The 18,008-nt window shown below is 35.9% G+C and overlaps 1 protein-coding gene across 1 annotated transcript; it reads right to left on the bottom strand.

Annotated features, from left to right (window-relative positions):
* Nucleotides 1-1,638: 1,638 nt before the first annotated feature.
* LOC123539414 (coadhesin-like) lies at nt 1,639-17,777 on the bottom strand. The gene is made up of 11 exons (XM_045323989.2): nt 17,682-17,777; nt 13,541-13,603; nt 12,063-12,281; nt 10,839-11,060; nt 9,623-9,775; nt 8,137-8,307; nt 4,227-4,394; nt 3,759-3,929; nt 3,224-3,402; nt 2,374-2,487; nt 1,639-1,806 (listed from the first exon to the last, which is right to left on the bottom strand). The coding sequence occupies exons 1-11, from the start codon at nt 17,683-17,685 to the stop codon at nt 1,711-1,713; spliced, it is 1,560 nt and encodes a 519-aa protein (XP_045179924.2). The 5' UTR covers nt 17,686-17,777; the 3' UTR covers nt 1,639-1,710.
* Nucleotides 17,778-18,008: the final 231 nt, after the last annotated feature.

Below are 18,008 nucleotides of genomic sequence, written 5' to 3'. Positions count from 1 at the left end.
ACAGAAATATTGAAATAATTACAATTGTATGTTTTGCTTGAAAAATTCATAAACTTCTTTCCTTATTACAATTCGCCGACCATCATTTTTAAAGATATTTCTTGTTTATTTTATTTTTTTTTGTTTCTCGGCGTTGCCTGGAATTTGAACCTACGACCCCATATTAGTACCCAAACTACTGGGCTAACCAGGCGATATGAAAGTTTGTGAGATATGCCCAAATTTCGCCAAGTTTGTATGGTAAGTTAAGTCAAACCGACACAATTTAGATCAAATAGCAACTTCAAGGTTTTAAAAGTCAATGAAGGTCGCGTGTGCCTTTCTTGGCACTTTCCCCGACATAGCTAGGCACCATTGGTCTTCCATTAAGAAATGGCTTCAAGACTTGAACTATCATTATTCTTCAATCCTTGGCCTCCGTGGCCAAATGGTAATGGTCGCTGACTTCACATCACTTGGCCCTCATCGATGTGGGTTCAAGCCTCACTCGAGGCGTTGAGGAAGTCATCCAGCTGGCTTACGGAAGGTCGGTGGCTCCGTCCAGGTGCCCGCTCGTGATGAAATAAAGCAAGGAGGGGCACCTGGGGTTTTCCCAACAAAATAAATAAATAAATAAATTGAGGGATTTCGAGCAAAAAAGCGATTGAGGTTTAACTATTTCAAGTGTATCAGAACGATAACAGTTCGCTTCCAATACTCATTCCTATATTCAAAACCATTTTGTAATTTATTAAAACAAGCCAACGATGACGTCACGCGTCGACCTTCTTTGACAACCAAGAAATAGTACTATTATAGGTGATCTTCCATTTACGTATATCATATGTGATCTTCCGTTTACATATATTAATTTGTTTGTTTTTGTTTTGTTGAGTTTAACGAAGCACCGGCACAGTTATAGGTCATATGGCGACTTTCCAGCTTTGATTATGGGGCAAGACCCCAGGTGCCCTTCCGTGCATTATTTCATCACGAGCGGGCACCTGGGTAGAACCACCGACCTTCCGTAAGCCAGCTGGATGTCTTCCTCACACGAAGAATTCAATGTCCCGAGTGACGCTCGAACCCACATCGGCGAGGGGCAAGTGATTCGAAGTCAGCGACCTTAACCACTCGGTCACGGAGGCCCCTACATATATTAAAGGTGATCTTCTATTTGCATATAAGCAATTATGCATGAAAAAATATATTAAAGGTGATCTTCTATTTACATACAAGAAATTATGAATGAAAAAATATATTGAATTAATTAATTTTAACACTCGATATTGGTTATAAACAACATTAAATAATTCATTCAGACTATTCCTTCGGGATATTATTCGGCCTGACATATAACCTATTTGTCTTGTTTGAATTCATTTAGTAAAAGCATGCTTCTATTGTGTATAAGAATCACATCGTAGATTGAATTAACTCGAAGTTTGTGATACTGACTTAAAAAGACTAAAACGTGAGATTTTTTAAGAAATGTCCTGCCAGTTTTCTCTAAGAATCAAAGTCTAATGAAGTCTTCCTCAGATACAAATTATGTAATAGGAATCTAAAACAATGCTTGCTACACACGACTGAGCATAAATAAATATATAACTAGAAATCATTATCTGATGAACTTAAAAGTCACAAGAAAAGGAGAAATTTCAGAACAAGATTTAATAAAAATACGAAGCCCTAACACATTCGTATATCTTTTATATTGAAAATGTATTGTCAATTTTCAAACAATATCATATGAACACTTGCATTCGTGTCTGTGAGGTTGTAAGACTTCAGAATAGTATTAGTGTTACATGACTGGGACAGCATCTGAAATTTTTAAAAGATAAATCTCAGGTCACAAGAGATTCAGCATCAGCTTGTCTGAAGGCTGAACGAATGACTGTCGTAACTTCTTCTTTTAGATTATTTAACATGAATTACGACATTTTTCCGTTCAACCTTCGATATGTCATTTGACATATTTGGCATTGACTGCTTAAATATTTTGTAGTTGTACTAAAGTCATATTAGGTCTTCGTAAAGGCTGAACACCACTAAATCAGGCTGTTCTTTATCTCATATAAAACTCACTTATTTAATTACGTTATTTCGACTTTTTCTACAATGTCTGATGCAAATATTCCGATGAAGAACAATACGGTTCTACAGAAAATGAAAAAGGGGTGTTGACATTAATATGATATAATTACATCTCTTAATGTTCTGTACCGATACCAAACTGTTTACTAACATGATAATCTGGACAGTGCTGACAGTTCCGCATTGTAAACAAAAGCTGGTCTACATTTTGCAACTTTCAATACATATTTTATATAAAAAAAGAGTTTACACTCGGACGATTTCCTGCAACTGAAGAAATATAGCTAGATCTACCTGTAATGTGTCTCCGAAGCAATCTGTCATCACACCAGCTTCCTTCACGTGAACACCGTTGTCTGAGGATCCGACCGGAGTATACAGAGGTATCAGTTCGCAGTTATCGTGAATCTAAAATTGTAGCAGTTTACAACTGAATTTTGAATGTTTGCTTGTCATTGGTTAGTTTTTTATGACGTAGCTTGGAATCAACCAAACAGATGCTTAGACAGATGTAGTTTGGAGACCGGTCTACAAATTGAACTTAATAACCAGCGGCGGCGAAGATTTGATATTATTTCAAAAAATATTTTGACCCGATAGGCATATATTATTTCACGAATAATTTATTCATGCGCTGTAAGAATAAATTAAAAAAGACACGACTTATCATTGGAAATGAGGTATGCTCTCTGACTTAAATCTTATAAAACGCATACAGTATTAAATGAATTATGAAACATTATCACAATTTTTGCATTATAGTTAATTAAAAAAAACTATATGGTAATGAAGAAGGGAAATATCGACACAGTCCTTTACAGACATCTGCATTGAGTTGGAATTAATTCTGTTACTGACAGTTTAAAAAAAAACCAAAAAAAACATCATGGAATACACAATTGTGTCCAAATTTAAACATTACTGGCTACCTTAATTAAGGACAAAATGGTAGATGGAAACTTTTCTATATTACAAGTAAAGTCACATGCTGATCATTAATATAGAAAAGACGTATGCATATTTTCAACGTATGTTTCTAATGTAATTGAACAGATGTAAGACAAATTCTGACAAAGGAATAGTCTTAAACTACTATGACATGTTTACAAAATTCTTAAAATATGCTCAACATAATGTACACAACCTTGATTCCTAGACGCCATTTTGATCTGTCGTTCGGCACACTACAGTATGATTCAAGCAAAGAGAAGCCGCTTGGCTCCGCTAGTGATCCGTTGAGGCAGCCAGTAGTCACAGAAGATGTGTTCGAGCTCAGTTGTGCGGCCATTCTTTGAATCTGTGCTTTGTCGCATATTTTTATATCTGAATCATAATAGCTTTAGTTACAAATATGATGAAAAATCGTACAAGTAAATATATATGAAAAAAAAAACTATCAAATCAGTTAAGCTATTTTATGCTTTAAATACATGTAGTAAACTTTTACAAAAGATAAAAGATTTAAAATTTCAAGAGATTTGCCAAATGTTAGCTGTAAACATGCCATGATATCATTTGGTATCGGTGTATCCCATGAAAGTTTTTACAGACTTCTTAGAGGCAACAGATTCGGTCGAAAAGCAATAGGAAAGTTCCGGAGTTTGCAGAATTATGTTTAATGTAGTTAACTCTAAAATATGCGTATCTTGTAAACAAAATAAAGAAAACAATTCTCAGACCTGGCGGGCACTGGCCGTTTTGGCATTCCGTTCTTTCAGTCGATTCGCCTGAACAAAATGCTCCACCATTCTGCGGTGGGGGATTAGTGCATGTCCGAGCCCTAGCCACGTAACCATCTCCACACACAACTTGACAGTTTGAGTAATTACCCCATTCGCTCCAGATCCCATCTAAATAAATGAAAGTAACTGTATATTAGACTAATTTTAGCAAATGGCATCAGTGCAGCAGTGTTAGCTAAATCAGCTCACAGTGCTCATTCGAATTCGATTATTTTTAAATCATCCTTTATTAGTAATATCATAGAAATCTAGGCAAACGGTGTCATTAGCAAATAACTTGCGCAAGTATGCCCTTAAATGAAGGCAAAATGAAAAAAAAATGTACATGAAATCACTTATCGATGCAGCCTCAACTCATATGGATTACAAACTGTAAAACAACTGAAAGACATGTGAAAATCTAACCGATTTTACACAACTGGTTGGCACACTTTTCAAATTTGGTTGCAGAGCCAGTGCACTGAGCTCCACCATACTGCGGAGGTGGGTTGTCACATTTTCTTGTAGAAACCAGTACGCCTACCCCACACGTCACCGTACACTGGTTGGCCGTGTAGTTCCCCCAGCCGCCATCTAAAATGAAGATTACATGTAAATGTTTAAACAACTTCCTATTTTATCTCACTTTGTGTGAATGACGTTTATAGAAGACCTGAATTATCTATTATAGGGAGGTGAACTTTAAAAAGAAGTTATAACTTCGAGGTATTATCTACCAGTAATCAAGTTTGTTTCACAGCTCCACCTCAGAAGTCTTCGCTATTATCAAAGTCAAACCAGGTTGTATTTAGAATTGTGAACGTTATGTTTTATTGGGCGACTTGTGGTTTTCCACTTTTTCGGCGTAGCTGAATAACATGCATTTTGACCTATATTCTGTAGTAAGCGGGGCACGGAACATTTGCGCGCTGAAAAGATAAACCATTTATTTCGGTCTTAAATAACATTGAATATTAGAAGGCACATATTAAAAAGAGGATATTTAGTCATTTTAACCCAAAACTAAAATGATTTATTCTAACTTTAAAGCCTTTAGTAATTTATCATCTCAAGAGAAATCGAAAGTACTCTTCTTTCCCCGTTGCGTATCTCGCTTTCATGTGAATGAGTGGTGGATGTTTGTAACTGTAGTCTGGGTCGAGATATTGTGCTAGTGGGTACTTTTGGGGGATTCTGACCAAACACGAAATTATTTGAGAATCAGCACAGGACGTCGAATCATTTTGACCTTCTATTACTTAAAGGATACATATTGATCCTTTCAGTTTGCTGCATAGTTGAAATACTTGCAAATGCGTCATGTGTTCATAGATGCATATCCAAATCTTTTTTGTCCGTACATCCTGTTTAATAATTATTTTTCCATGCGCCAAAACATTATTACCTCTACGCCGTTTGTCTTTTTTAAAGACATATCTTGTTTAATTTATTATCACAGCAGCGTTGTTTGCGCCTGTGTCTCCCCGTACCTTTAATCAGAGCTGTTATATTTCGATATCTTCAGATCGTTCAGCACGACATTAATGTTGTGTTAGTGTACTGTTATATTTTTCAGCTTATAAATTTCGGCTTGGGTGGTTCCAGTACTCCCGCATTAAAAGCGTCGGGTACTGTTTAATCACCCCTTGGATATGATGCCTTTTTTTTTTTTTTTTATTTTTTTTTTTTTTTTGGCGGTTTCTGTGATATTCAGGCTCCATAACAACAGATCCCCCTTCTAAATTCCAATGTGTTTATTTCTGCCCATTGTTTTCTTGTTTAGGGCAAAGCCATTATTTGGGGACCATACGCCACTTTCCATGGAAATGCACACTGTGCATCATTGAAGGTTCGACGTGCACCGCCGTAGCTGGCATTTCCACTACCGTCCATGAACAGACTCAGTCAAACCGAGCCTACAGCATTTTCGTTTATGTTGTGTCGGGCGACCTGTGGTTTTCCACTTTTATCTCGCGGCCACGAAATACTTAACTCATGGTCATAAGACAATGTCTCGTTAGAATCTCGAGACTATGAGATAATATTTCTTTCTCACGAGTTTAATAACTTTTGTGGCCACGAGATAAAATCTGGTTCCCACGAGTTAATATCTCTTGGACACGAGAAAATTAACGCATAGCCGCGAGAAAATACCTCTTTCCAATTGTATTTCACGGCAAAGCAAATTTGTCACCTTGGAGCTTCTGTAATCTACTGGCCGACAACTCGATGACAAAATAAGCGTTGTCGTTACCAAGAGAAGGATACTTACTCCTTTGAACGTGACACTGACTCAAGGTAACGAGATAGTTTTTTATAGCCACGAGAAAATTAACTTTAGACTTCCCGGCTGTATCTCGTAGGAAAGAGATTGGACCCTGTGGTCACAAACTAGGATCTCGTGGGCACGAGTTAAGTAAAACGCTTACTTATCAACTCGGAGCATCCGTAATATATTCCAAATATATCGATATTTTTGTAACTTTTGAAAATATATTCTGAGCTCTTTACTTCTGTGACATCCGGCCTATCAATCGGGACTTTTACAGTAGGAATAGGAGTGCCAAAATGTCACAATATACGCCCATCAGTGCAAATTTCTTTACACTAGCACCTGTATTTGCAAATGGAATGTTAATTCCGTGGTTGTGTAGTATTTATTGTAATTCTTTTGTCTTCTCAATCCAAAAAAAAAGACATCCATACTAGGTAGAGATACCTTGAAATACACCTAAAAGTAACATCTATGTTGTACCATAAAAAGTGGTCTTGGTTTTTCCTTTCGGTCAGTTACAAAAAAAAGTTACAATATAAGTTATTTTTAGGAAAAACTAAGTGAAGTTAATCTTTTAAAAAAATCCCCACATAAAAATCCCCCCCCCCCCCCCAAAAAAAAAAAAAATTCTATGTCCACATAAAAATCCTTACCTGGTAGAGATAAGTCAAAATACACATCAAAATTGGATGTAACAGGAATGTTGAACTACAGAAAAGTGTTCTCGATTTTTACCTACGACTAATTATGAAAATGTTACAATATAAGTTATTTATAGTAACAACAAAGGGAAGTAATTCTAAAGAAGGGACCTGTACATGACACTCCGTCTCATGATGGTGTACAATTGTGCCAAGTTACATCAAAACCCCTCCATCCACGAAGAAGAAATGATTCGGACAAAGTCATTCTTGCATCTGACCTCTATGTGTGACCTTGACCCTAGAACTTGGGACCTGGTTCTTGTACTTCACAATCCGTCTCATGGTGGTGAACGTTTGTGCCAAGTTATATCAAAATCCCTCCATGCATGAAGAAGAAATGATCCGGACAAAGTTTTCATTCTTGTATCCTTTGACCTCTAAGTGTGACATTGACCTTAGACCTAGGGACCTGTTTCTTGCGCATGACACGCCATCTCATGATGGTGAGCAATTGTGCCAAGTTACATCAAAATCCCTCCATGCATGAAGAAGATATGCTCCGGACAAAGTCATTCTGCAATTTGATATTTGACCTCTATGTGTGGCCTTGACCTTTGACCTAGGGATCTGGTTCTTGCGCATGACACTCTGTCTCATGATGTAAACTGTTGTGCCAAATTACATTAAAATCCCTTCATGCAGGAAGAAGATATGCTTCCGGACAAAGTCTTTTAACGTCGCCCGTCAGCCCACTTGGCCGCCAGGATCGTTCCCATGTTACGAGTATAAAACGGGCGTATAACAACGAAACATTACGAACAGGTTGTTTTGTGAATGCGGGAACTATAGTTTGAAAGATATGTAATTCTTTAAATCAATTAAAGGGCAATAACTCTTTAGCTACTCAAGAAATCCCAATGACAGATTTTCGGGCACTATTGCCCTACAGTGATACATCGGTAGATTACCTAGATACAGTCAAAAATCCCTATTTTCACTTATTTTTACTAGGACAATGGCGATAATACTACAGGTAAGAAAAGGTCTTTGCTAATTACTAATTACGTGAACACTTTTTTAGATTTAAACACGGACAGACCTACGCACGCAAGGACAGACGGACGAACAACCGAACAGACACCGCCAAATCTATATCCCTCCACATTCGGCGGTATGATAATAAAAAACAATAAAAAAGTTTAAGGTGTATATGAATAACTACATATTATATAAAAATATGAAACATTTAGTGAAAATAACACGAGAAATAATTTAGCCATAGTTCCACCTGTTTTTGTTGCCACGCGACACAGACATTCTACTTTTAGATGTTTTAACAAAATTAGATATGCATGCAAGAAACGACAATTTTGTGAATGAGATTCGGAATATGATACAAATCTAATCTTTAACTTACCTATTGGACAGTGGACAAGTGGACACACTCTGACTTGGTCATGTTTGCCGGAACATGCAGCTCCACCATCTTGTGGGGCAGGGCTGTCACATGATCTGAACCTCACGTTGTAACCAAGACCACATGATGAACTGCACTTGCCCCAACTCGCCCATCCGCCCCACGCACCATCTAGAAAACATTTTCAAGCTCCAGATAAAAATATTTTACGAGGAGAGGATAGGGGAAAGGGGTAGGGAAATCGTAGATTTCCAAATCGATTTGACGTTATTATAAGACCTGAACATTTTGTCGAGAAAAAAATAATTCTTTTAGCAATGGTAACTGTTGTTCTTGGCACCACAAGATTCATGTACATGTGATTTTGTGATTCTGTTTAATGCAAATCCGTTATAGTTAAGCTTCCAGACTTGTTTAAAATCGAACATAGCGATTTGAAATACGTTAGCAATGTATAGCTACCGGTATGTGATTACATAGTAATATTACTCACTTTCAACTCCGTTCAGCTACAACCAAACGTAAGATGTATTTTTTTCAAACTTCTTCATTCGGTTCGCAATGTCTTTTGTGTGGTCAGTTTAATTCGCATCGTTACGTTAAAATTTTCATTAATGACGATATTTTAAATTTTACTCTTGCTACATAACGAATCTGTATCATTTATAATATAATTAAGAGCATAGATAATTATGTACGTTATAAAAGATTATTATGTTTGTCTTTTGTGGTATAAAACTGCGCAAAATTGTCTCTGGAAAATTCGCGCGTATTAAACTTTATCTGCACAAAACTAATAACCCCTCTTTTATCTAAAACTTAAAAGTATGTTCTTTTCATAAATAACGTCAATGTTAAATGGTGAAAAACTGGATTGCAAGCGTCTTGACCCTTGTAGTACCACAGTGCTTATCAAAAATAGCCCTAAATTAGAAAGAAAAACGTTTTCTCTTCAAAAGTATAACAATTCTGCTAACATAGAAACGTAATCTGAATGTGCATTTCAAAAGGTGAAACAGAAACAGAACTTTTCCCAACCCGCCGTCCTGAAAAAACGCCTAATTGCAGGCAACTGTTGTCAAATTCCACGAGAAGCATGCTTGTGCAGTACTACCGATCTCCTATTTTAGCAAATAAATTGACCATTTAAAAGCATTATGGGATTTCAAATATAATTTTTCAAACTATATTATGTCACGAGAAACTGAAGAAATAAGTTAATTTAATATTTGCTACTTAGTACATTTTAAACTGTTACTTGTGGGCAAAATGTTTGTAATAAAAAACCCAGAAAAATCGAGAAAATTTGAGAACGGAAATGTACAAATATAGAAATGTGACCAGAATAATGTACCCAGGTTATTTACTATAGTAAAAAATAAAAATAATTGTTTCAGAGCACATGACTATATTTTCCAAATCTAAAAATCGAAAGCTTCAACGGGAAGGTGTTATTTAGCGAATATATAATATTTATTTCACGTACTAACTACATGAAGACATCTGCCTTTGTTGCAAGTCTCTTGCTGGAACACATCTCCGACGCATGCATCTCCGTTCTGACAGTGCCGTGCGCGGTATCTCACGCCATCATCACAACTCTCGCTACAGTCCGACCACACTGACCAGTCACTCCAAACTGAAACAAACATAAAATGGCAGTTATCGACAATTAGAAAGTGCCGTGTGCAGTATCTTACGTAAGCACCCCACAGCTTTTTACACTCGGACAAGTCGGGAAAATTATCTATTTATGAACTGAAACAAGCAAATATGGTCATTGCCATTAAGACAATGTCGCACGCAGTATCATGCGTTAGCGTTGCAAGTATCTCAACATTTCAACAAGATGCCTCAGTAGCCATTTGTTCACTGAAAATCAAGTTTTAATAAAGTAAAAGCCGTGCACGATATCCTTTACCAGAGTCACAAGATTAAATCTGACATGACGGACCAGGCACCCTATTATTTCACTCAAGACTATGTCGTGGTATTTTTACATCAACGTCACACGTTTCATTGCATGCAATCAAAGCGGACGGACCAGCCGACATTGGTTCTGAAATCACTGAATGGAGAATCATCGTGCAATTGAAAAAAATGCCGTGAACGTTGTGTTACACAAACGTCACAAGGTTCAATTTTATCGGACCAGACGCACAAATCACTCTATTGTAACAGTTTCACAGATATAGCCGTCATCGTCATTAAGACAGTGCCGTGCATCATATCTTAATAACATCTGCACCACACGTTTCAGACAGTTTATACACTCCATCTAAGTCACCAATGCAAGGTTCTTGTTACCATGGCAATAAAAAAAATTAAGAGAAAATAATACTCGCTAGCCGTAATTCAGAATAATTCTATAATTTCACATGGCATAACATTAACGACTGTTGTCTGCAAATAACTTACTCATAGCGGTGTCGTAAAAAACGCTGATCATAAGAAACAAACGGCTTCAGTTTGCAAAGGCCCGGGAAAACACTTTTGCCCCGAACAATACATCAGTCTTATATATCGTTCGAGTTACTGCAATAAGGTAATAAAATTTATTCAAAATCATGTGCAAGTTATTGTCGTTCATCTGAGGTTTGTCATTGTCCTAGGACCATGTTGGGCCACTGGTGTGCGAAAATGGTACAAATAAACTCCGCTACCATTATGCAAAATACAAGAAAGAAAATTCATTAGCTTACAGTTACATGCAGGTCCGCAACTTTTCCTGTCATATTGGAAAGCTCCTCTTGTATGAGAACCACAGTGTAAAATGTCAGTGGAGTGATCCGTTTCATTTACTTTGTGTCTTATACATGACCTCAATCGGTAAGTTGTCCCATCACATGTAGCATTGCAATGCGTCCAGCTTGTCCATTTGTCCCATCTGTATGTCGTACTAGTTAAAAACCTCCTATGAATACCTGTAAAGAAATGCCTACGATCGAAAGACACCGATAAACAAGAAGACCATGCATAAAGGCTCTAGGTCACTCACCTGATTTTTCACAGCTCAAACAAAAAGTGTGTGAAGTTGGTGAGAAGTTCGACATTCGACACTGGACATTAGAACAGGGAACGGCATTGGACATTTAAAGTGTGAAGTTGGCGAGAAGTTAAACATTGGACATTCGAAACAAAAACGATATTGAACATTGAACATTCGATTTCAGAACGATACTGGACATTCAATTTCAGAATGACATTGGACATTCAAATTCAGAACGACATTTAGACATTCGTACAGAGGCTTTTTCCAGTTACTTTGAAAACTCATATAACTGTTATAACTAGATAATTTTTGTATTATGAATACAAATATTGATAATTGAGCCGCACCATGAGGAAACCAAAATAGTGCATTTGCGACCAGCATGGATCCAGACTGTTCGCTAACGGTTTCTCTAATTGCAATAGGGTTTGAAAGCGAACAGTATGGATCCTGACCAGACTGGTCTGGATCCATGCTGGTCGCAAATGCACTATGCATGTTGGTTTTCTCTTGGTGTGGCTCATAACCTTTTTTTTTACTGAAGAGAGACAACCTCTTTTCAGAAAGCAAAGCATCATCTTAATCCTATCTTTCAAATTCGCTGGAAAAATAATCTATCTATGGTACCTACAACACGTGATAGCACAGTCAGGAGTCTAACAGTTATCAACTTATTTTGTTTGATTTTCTCATACTTATATATATTTGTTGCATACGTACTTTGATATGCATATAATTGGAGATGAGCCTTCAGTCACCGAAGGAAGATTGGTTTCGGCTTAAATAACTCCTTATCAGAGAACGATCCCGTATTTTCTTCAGACTGTGAACTTTTATGCGGTTACTTCATGTATAAGTGAAAATAAGTGGTTCATATTGGGAGTGTGTGTGCCTAAAAATTAAATATTGTCTGATATTGATCCTTTGTACCTACCTGTGCAGCTTTCAGAGCAGTCACGTGTTTGAATCTCTTTTGTTCCCTGGAATGTAGAAGTACCATGGTGGTCATCGTTGGCGCAGTGTCCGTAATCAACTGGTGTGGTTATGGAGGAACCTACATGGTCTAGACAATCTCTGCTTCGATGCTGACTGCCGTCGCATTTGGCATCGCAGGAGCTCCATTTTGACCATTCGCCCCACTCGTGTTTAGCCTCTAATATTTATGTAAATCAAAAGACCATCTTGTTTGTTGATATATATAAGATTAACTGCTATAGACTCAGGTATGTAAAAGTGATTCGCTAATGGTAATATGTTGCATATAGCACAGAAAGAGTCCATAGTAAATAAAAAAAGTCATGGTAATATTATTTGCGATTCAGTGACGCGGAACGTCGTGTGATGTTAAATAGATAAGATATTGCATGGTTAGTATAAATTTTCATTTCTGTACGGGAATTCTTCAGAATTACAACCATGGTTGTGCTAGGCAGTTTTTCAATCCAGGTAAATAAACGGGGCCATGATTGAAATTAAAATTTGAACACAACAGCGAAATCTTCGTTTTAAATTGTAATAAACAATTCTTATTTCTTGCTTCTTTCATTTTTACCCACACGAATGGATCGGCTTCTCCTGATCAAAGAATTGATGCTGTAATACTAGTATAGGACAGGAAGTGACTACTCAGTGTACATGGGAAGTAGTCCAAAATGTTGTTCCATGCTGTTGATGAAATCTGGTATAATAAGTCATATGAGGATGTGGCAGTTATATTTTTTGGCTTAGTTTGATTCCTTATTGTATTGAGAAAAGATCTAGACCATTTTCATTGCGAATTTCTGGGTATTAGCTTTTTTCTTTGAGAAAATGTCTACATACGCGTAATTGCTAAACGGCTATTTTTATGGGAGCATTTTCAGAGGGTGATGTTTTTCAAAACAGATTATTTTTCTAATATGTAACATAACCTCTCAATATTTTTCTATTTTTTATAAGAATACACTAAATGAACATATATATGGCTTTTATATCATTGAAATGCTCTAAAGTACTGAAAATGAGGTCTCAATATTTCATTGTTTATATGAAATAAAGAAGGAACTGAATTGGTAGAGTGTAACCTATATGATATTAACTCAGCGGGCTAATCTGGCATACGACCTACTTTCTGAGAGAACTTATCATCAAATGATTTATGTAAAAAGATAACAATGTAATCACTATTTCAACCTTCACCCTGCTAAGTTTCTATAATAAACTTGTCCATCTTTCAATTTGGACAGTACCATTAACTTTTAAAAGGGGTGCTTACCAAAAAAGATACTGACTGAATGGCGAACAGTGTAGATTATGATCAAACTGCACGAATGTGCAGGCTGATCATAATCTACACTGGTCGAAGAGGCAGAGTCAATCGTGTCCAGATGACAAGGGTTAAGACATTTTAAAGGTAATCTGTAATTTGTTTACCTGCAATGTGTAGCAGAAGCACCACATATATAACTGCAACAAAAGAGCCTCCAGCCATAGTGCCTGGAATTATTATGTATAAAATATTAGACTTTTTAAATTAGAGTGTAGACAATGATCCAGTAATAAATAGTCGCCTATATTGGTTAGCGGTGGCGACTATAGATACAATAGACTTACAAACAAAACTTTCTAGCTTTTTCGATTGCCGCTGTTGACAGGATAATACTTTTACGCTCATACCCACGAACTGCACAAATCGCGAATTTTAATCAGACGTGAACATATTATATACCGTAGTAAGGGTTGTCGGTTTACTTTTTATTAACTATTCATTATAACCATTTAGCGATATGCAGAATTCAATTCTGAATACCATAATATTGTTGTGATGTCATTAATTCACTGACGGACTATGATATTATGTATTGCTTTTTTGATATCAAGAAATGCATTCGAAATATCACAATTTGATTTATATATTTTTATTGCTTATGATATCATGATATCTTTATATCTATTTTATGGTATCCATCAGTGAATATTAGATACAACGAAATCAAATTAGGATATCATTAAAAACGGTATGAATGGTTTCCTCAAATAGATCTTTTATTCAATGATTAATTATTAGTTTCTTAAATTCAATTTTATGACACTATTAACATAAATATTGATATCCAGCTTTGAAGATTAATAATGGGTATCTCAGAATGGAAATTATAATATATTAAAACACACACACACACATGTTTTGAGATATTCTTATTGGACTGACTGTTTATCATTAAAAGTATTCTGAGATATCATAAAATGAATTTAGCATATCATTAATCAAGAAATGTAAACACATATGCATATTTAGAGACATCTAATGTATGTGATATCTTAAATATTTTTTGATATCTTCAAATCATTCTAGAATATCACTGAATACATCTAATGATATATTAAATCATTATTAGTGATATCATTAAATTCACCATATCTTAAGATATCACAAAATACTTTTTATTGATATCATGAAATGAATATCACAAAACATAAACAAACAAAAATACCGACAACTTCTTTATATAACATTTAGTCATTGAGCCCAGACGTAAAACATTTTTTCAGTTGACACGAGGATTATTTGACACACTTTGAGATTAAAGTGGATTTGACTCCAGATTTCGGCTGTAAAAAACTTTTCTTAGTCAGGAAGTAAACCTTGTTTGCCTAAAATAATCTTACCATCCCGACCAGCCATGGTGGAATTCGTACTAAACGACCGTTTAGGCCAATATAAAACTTCATAATCAAAGCAGTTTACCTTCCATAACCTTGACAAACGCTTTTCAATTTTGAATGGGAAAATTAGTAAAACAACTTATTCTCAGGTGTTTCCATAACTTGTAGTATGTCAGTAACTAAGTTTCAAAGCTTTCTTAAGAAATATATGAATAATTTTCTTATATCTTTTTTTTCCTTTGTTGTCGCACGATCTTGTGGTCACTCCCTTTAAACACTCATAGTTTCGCTGTTGACATTATGAGTAAATCAAATTGTACAAGTAGGCAGGTGTCCATCGGTACTATACTTATGTCAGGCATTAAAAGCGGGAAAAATACACTAGAATTCTAGGCTACATAGCTTACTGAAACAAATATGTATAGCAAATTAAGAAACTTTTACCTTCGGCGAAAACCTCCCCTAAAGAAATGGCACAGTTGAAAGATAAGATAAAATCTATTTTAGACAAAGCGATTGCCCTCAATTCACGAAAGTGATATTAGAAGGTCACCAGTGTATAAAATCTCAAGTTGTTAAATGTGTTCCGTAATTAATAAATTGTTTATACTCGTTTCGGTTAGGCTCCGACAAAAGTCAGGTCATATAACGCGACTTTAAAGCCCTGCTCCCGTCCTACCCTTTAACCTTGAATTGTCACTGAAAAAACATGAAAATCCTGACTATGAACAGTGACGCCTGTAAAATTAGAGTCTAACTTATATAAAATTCTATATGAAATACCTGTGGTTTTGCGTGCTAAAGTGTGGCACGTGGCCGTTAACTGTTACCTATCGTAATCATGGGAAGAATTTGAATAGCCGGGGAGCAGGGCTTTAACAACTTTGAAAGTGGGGGAAGACCTGAAGTGTACCCACGTGCATTATTTCATCACTGGTGGGAACCTGGATAAAACCACAGACCATCCGTGAGCCAAATGAATTAGCTCCCTCACATGAGTTATTCTATACCCATAGCATGATTTCGAATCCACATAGCCGAGGGGTAAGTGATTGGAAGTCAGCACCTTAACCTTAAATTCCTGCTCCGCGGCTATTCAAATTCTATTGTGTGTATGCAACCCATGATCATAATAGGTAGCAGTTAACGGCCACGCGCCACACTTTATTTCATGGTTCATAGTCAGGATGTTCATGCTTTTTCAGTGACAATTTAAGGTTAAAAGGTAGGACTGGAGCAGGTCTTTAACCCTTACCCTGCTAAATTTGTCCATCTTTCAATTTGGACAGAACTATTAACTGTTATAAGGGGTATTTACAAAAAAACATTCTGACTGAATGGCGAACAATTCAGATCATGATCAACCTGCACATCCGTGCAGATCATGCATGACCTACACTGGTCGCAAAGGCAGATCTCGAACCAATCTTGACCAGCATGATAAACACGGGTTAAACACGGGCTTCGGAGACCCGTTTCAGTATGTATGTAATGGTTTTAACACCTTGAAGTTCTTGAATGTTTTCATCACACTCGATAAGTTATAATGAATGAATTCCTTTCAAAAGTTTCATCAAGTTAATTATTGAACTAAAAGGAACTAATTAAAAAGTAAGAGAAATCGGGTGATGATAACGAAACTATTGTAACTGTATTTAGATAAAGATAAGATACAGTAGTTTCGCTCTCGGTCCTCGAAATACAATGAACTTCAAGGAACTTCCTGTCAATGACATGAAGTGGACACTATAAGAAAATCCGTTCTATGCTCCGGACAAAGTGTAATAAGTAAATTATATAATAAAAGGGAGATAATTAAAAATTAAGCAGGGTAGAATTATGGTTTTATGCATTGCACTGACATTTAATGCCTTCGTTCTCTGTCCAGGACAGAATTTATATGAGTAAGTCATAGAATTAAAAAACACTTAAAAACAATGTTTTAACTAAAATAAAGAAATAAAATATAAAAAAATAAGGAAGGTATAGTTATGGTTCTTGTACACTGCATTACAACTTCAGCTCGCCAATATTTGCCCAGAAGTAATTATAGAAAAGGAGAAATTTAAAAAGTTCATGTCCTCTATCTTTATATGCAGGTTGTATAAAATCCCTTTCAGCACCGAACAAGGTAGTTATGAGTAAAAAAATAAATAAAAAGGATAATATCAAATTATAAGCAAACTAGACTTATAGTTCTTATATACTACAAGTTCCTTCAAAAATTTCCTTATTTACATGTAGTTTAAGAAAATCATTCGCCACTTACAGAGATGCGCCCTAGATAAGTTAATTCTAATAAAGGGAAATAATCTTTAAAAAGTATGCAAGGTAAAGGTATGGTTCTCGTACAATTTGCCACTGTATTTACAAAATCCTCTGAATACTTTTAGAATTATGCTCCGTATATATAAAAAATTGTGGATAAATCATAAATTGTGGATAAATCAAACAAACTGAGATTATTTTAAGTGAGCACGACAGAATTATGAACTTCCATGAGATACAGTATGCCATTGTGTGAGAATCCCTCAAATAGTTTTGGAGGTATGACCAGGACAATATTACGAGCTGATCGTAGAAAGAGAGATTATTAAAAAGTTATGATTTATGTACATCACACTTTTGCTCAGTGGACTCTGCCATTATGTAAAGTTTTAACAAAATCCCTTCGATAGTCCAGACAAAAGCTTTATGAGGGAAATAAAAGGGAGATGATTCAAAAAGTAAGCTATGCAGAAGTTTTAACAAGAGGTTGATTTGGAATTATGCGTCTAAGAAAATTCTAAGGAAACACGGACAGACGGCCTGATTCACAGACGCATTCGGCTTTCGCCTGGATGATAGTAAAAATATATATTGTACCGTCGATATGTACTTTTGTTTAATTTTCTCATATAATACATACCCATGGAAAAAGTGACGGCCGTCACGTACTAATCAGCTCACTTGACAATAATATTTGAAACCTGAATAAGCAACAACCCTACCTCAACCTCAAAATCTACGAAAATTAGTCCAACGAAACATTAAACGATGTTACAACATATATGAGCGGCACGATCTATTTATTATCAATGCCTAAATATAGAATATTGCACTAAAATGCCCGATAAATACAAGATTTAGGAGTTCCTATTTCCTTTATAAATAAGGTCTACTAATATAGGTCTCTTTATATAAATCTCTGGCCTGCAGATTGTCCTGTGTGACCAGTCAGTCCTTAGCTCAACAC

This window comes from Mercenaria mercenaria, chromosome 18 (assembly GCF_021730395.1).
Source record: "Mercenaria mercenaria strain notata chromosome 18, MADL_Memer_1, whole genome shotgun sequence".
Classification (NCBI taxonomy): Eukaryota; Metazoa; Mollusca; class Bivalvia; order Venerida; family Veneridae; genus Mercenaria; species Mercenaria mercenaria.
The sequence above is the reverse complement of the archived record's forward strand: the minus strand, read 5'-3'. Positions and strand labels throughout refer to the sequence as shown.

Coding starts and splice junctions, on each gene's coding strand:
- LOC123539414 (XM_045323989.2), bottom strand. Junction 9,776..10,838: donor TTGCGGACCTGCATGTAACT/GTAAGCTAATGA, acceptor TGTTTGTTTCAG/TTTGGAGTGACTGGTCAGTG. Junction 1,807..2,373: donor GCTTCGGAGACACATTACAG/GTAGATCTAGCT, acceptor TAAAAATTTCAG/ATGCTGTCCCAGTCATGTAA.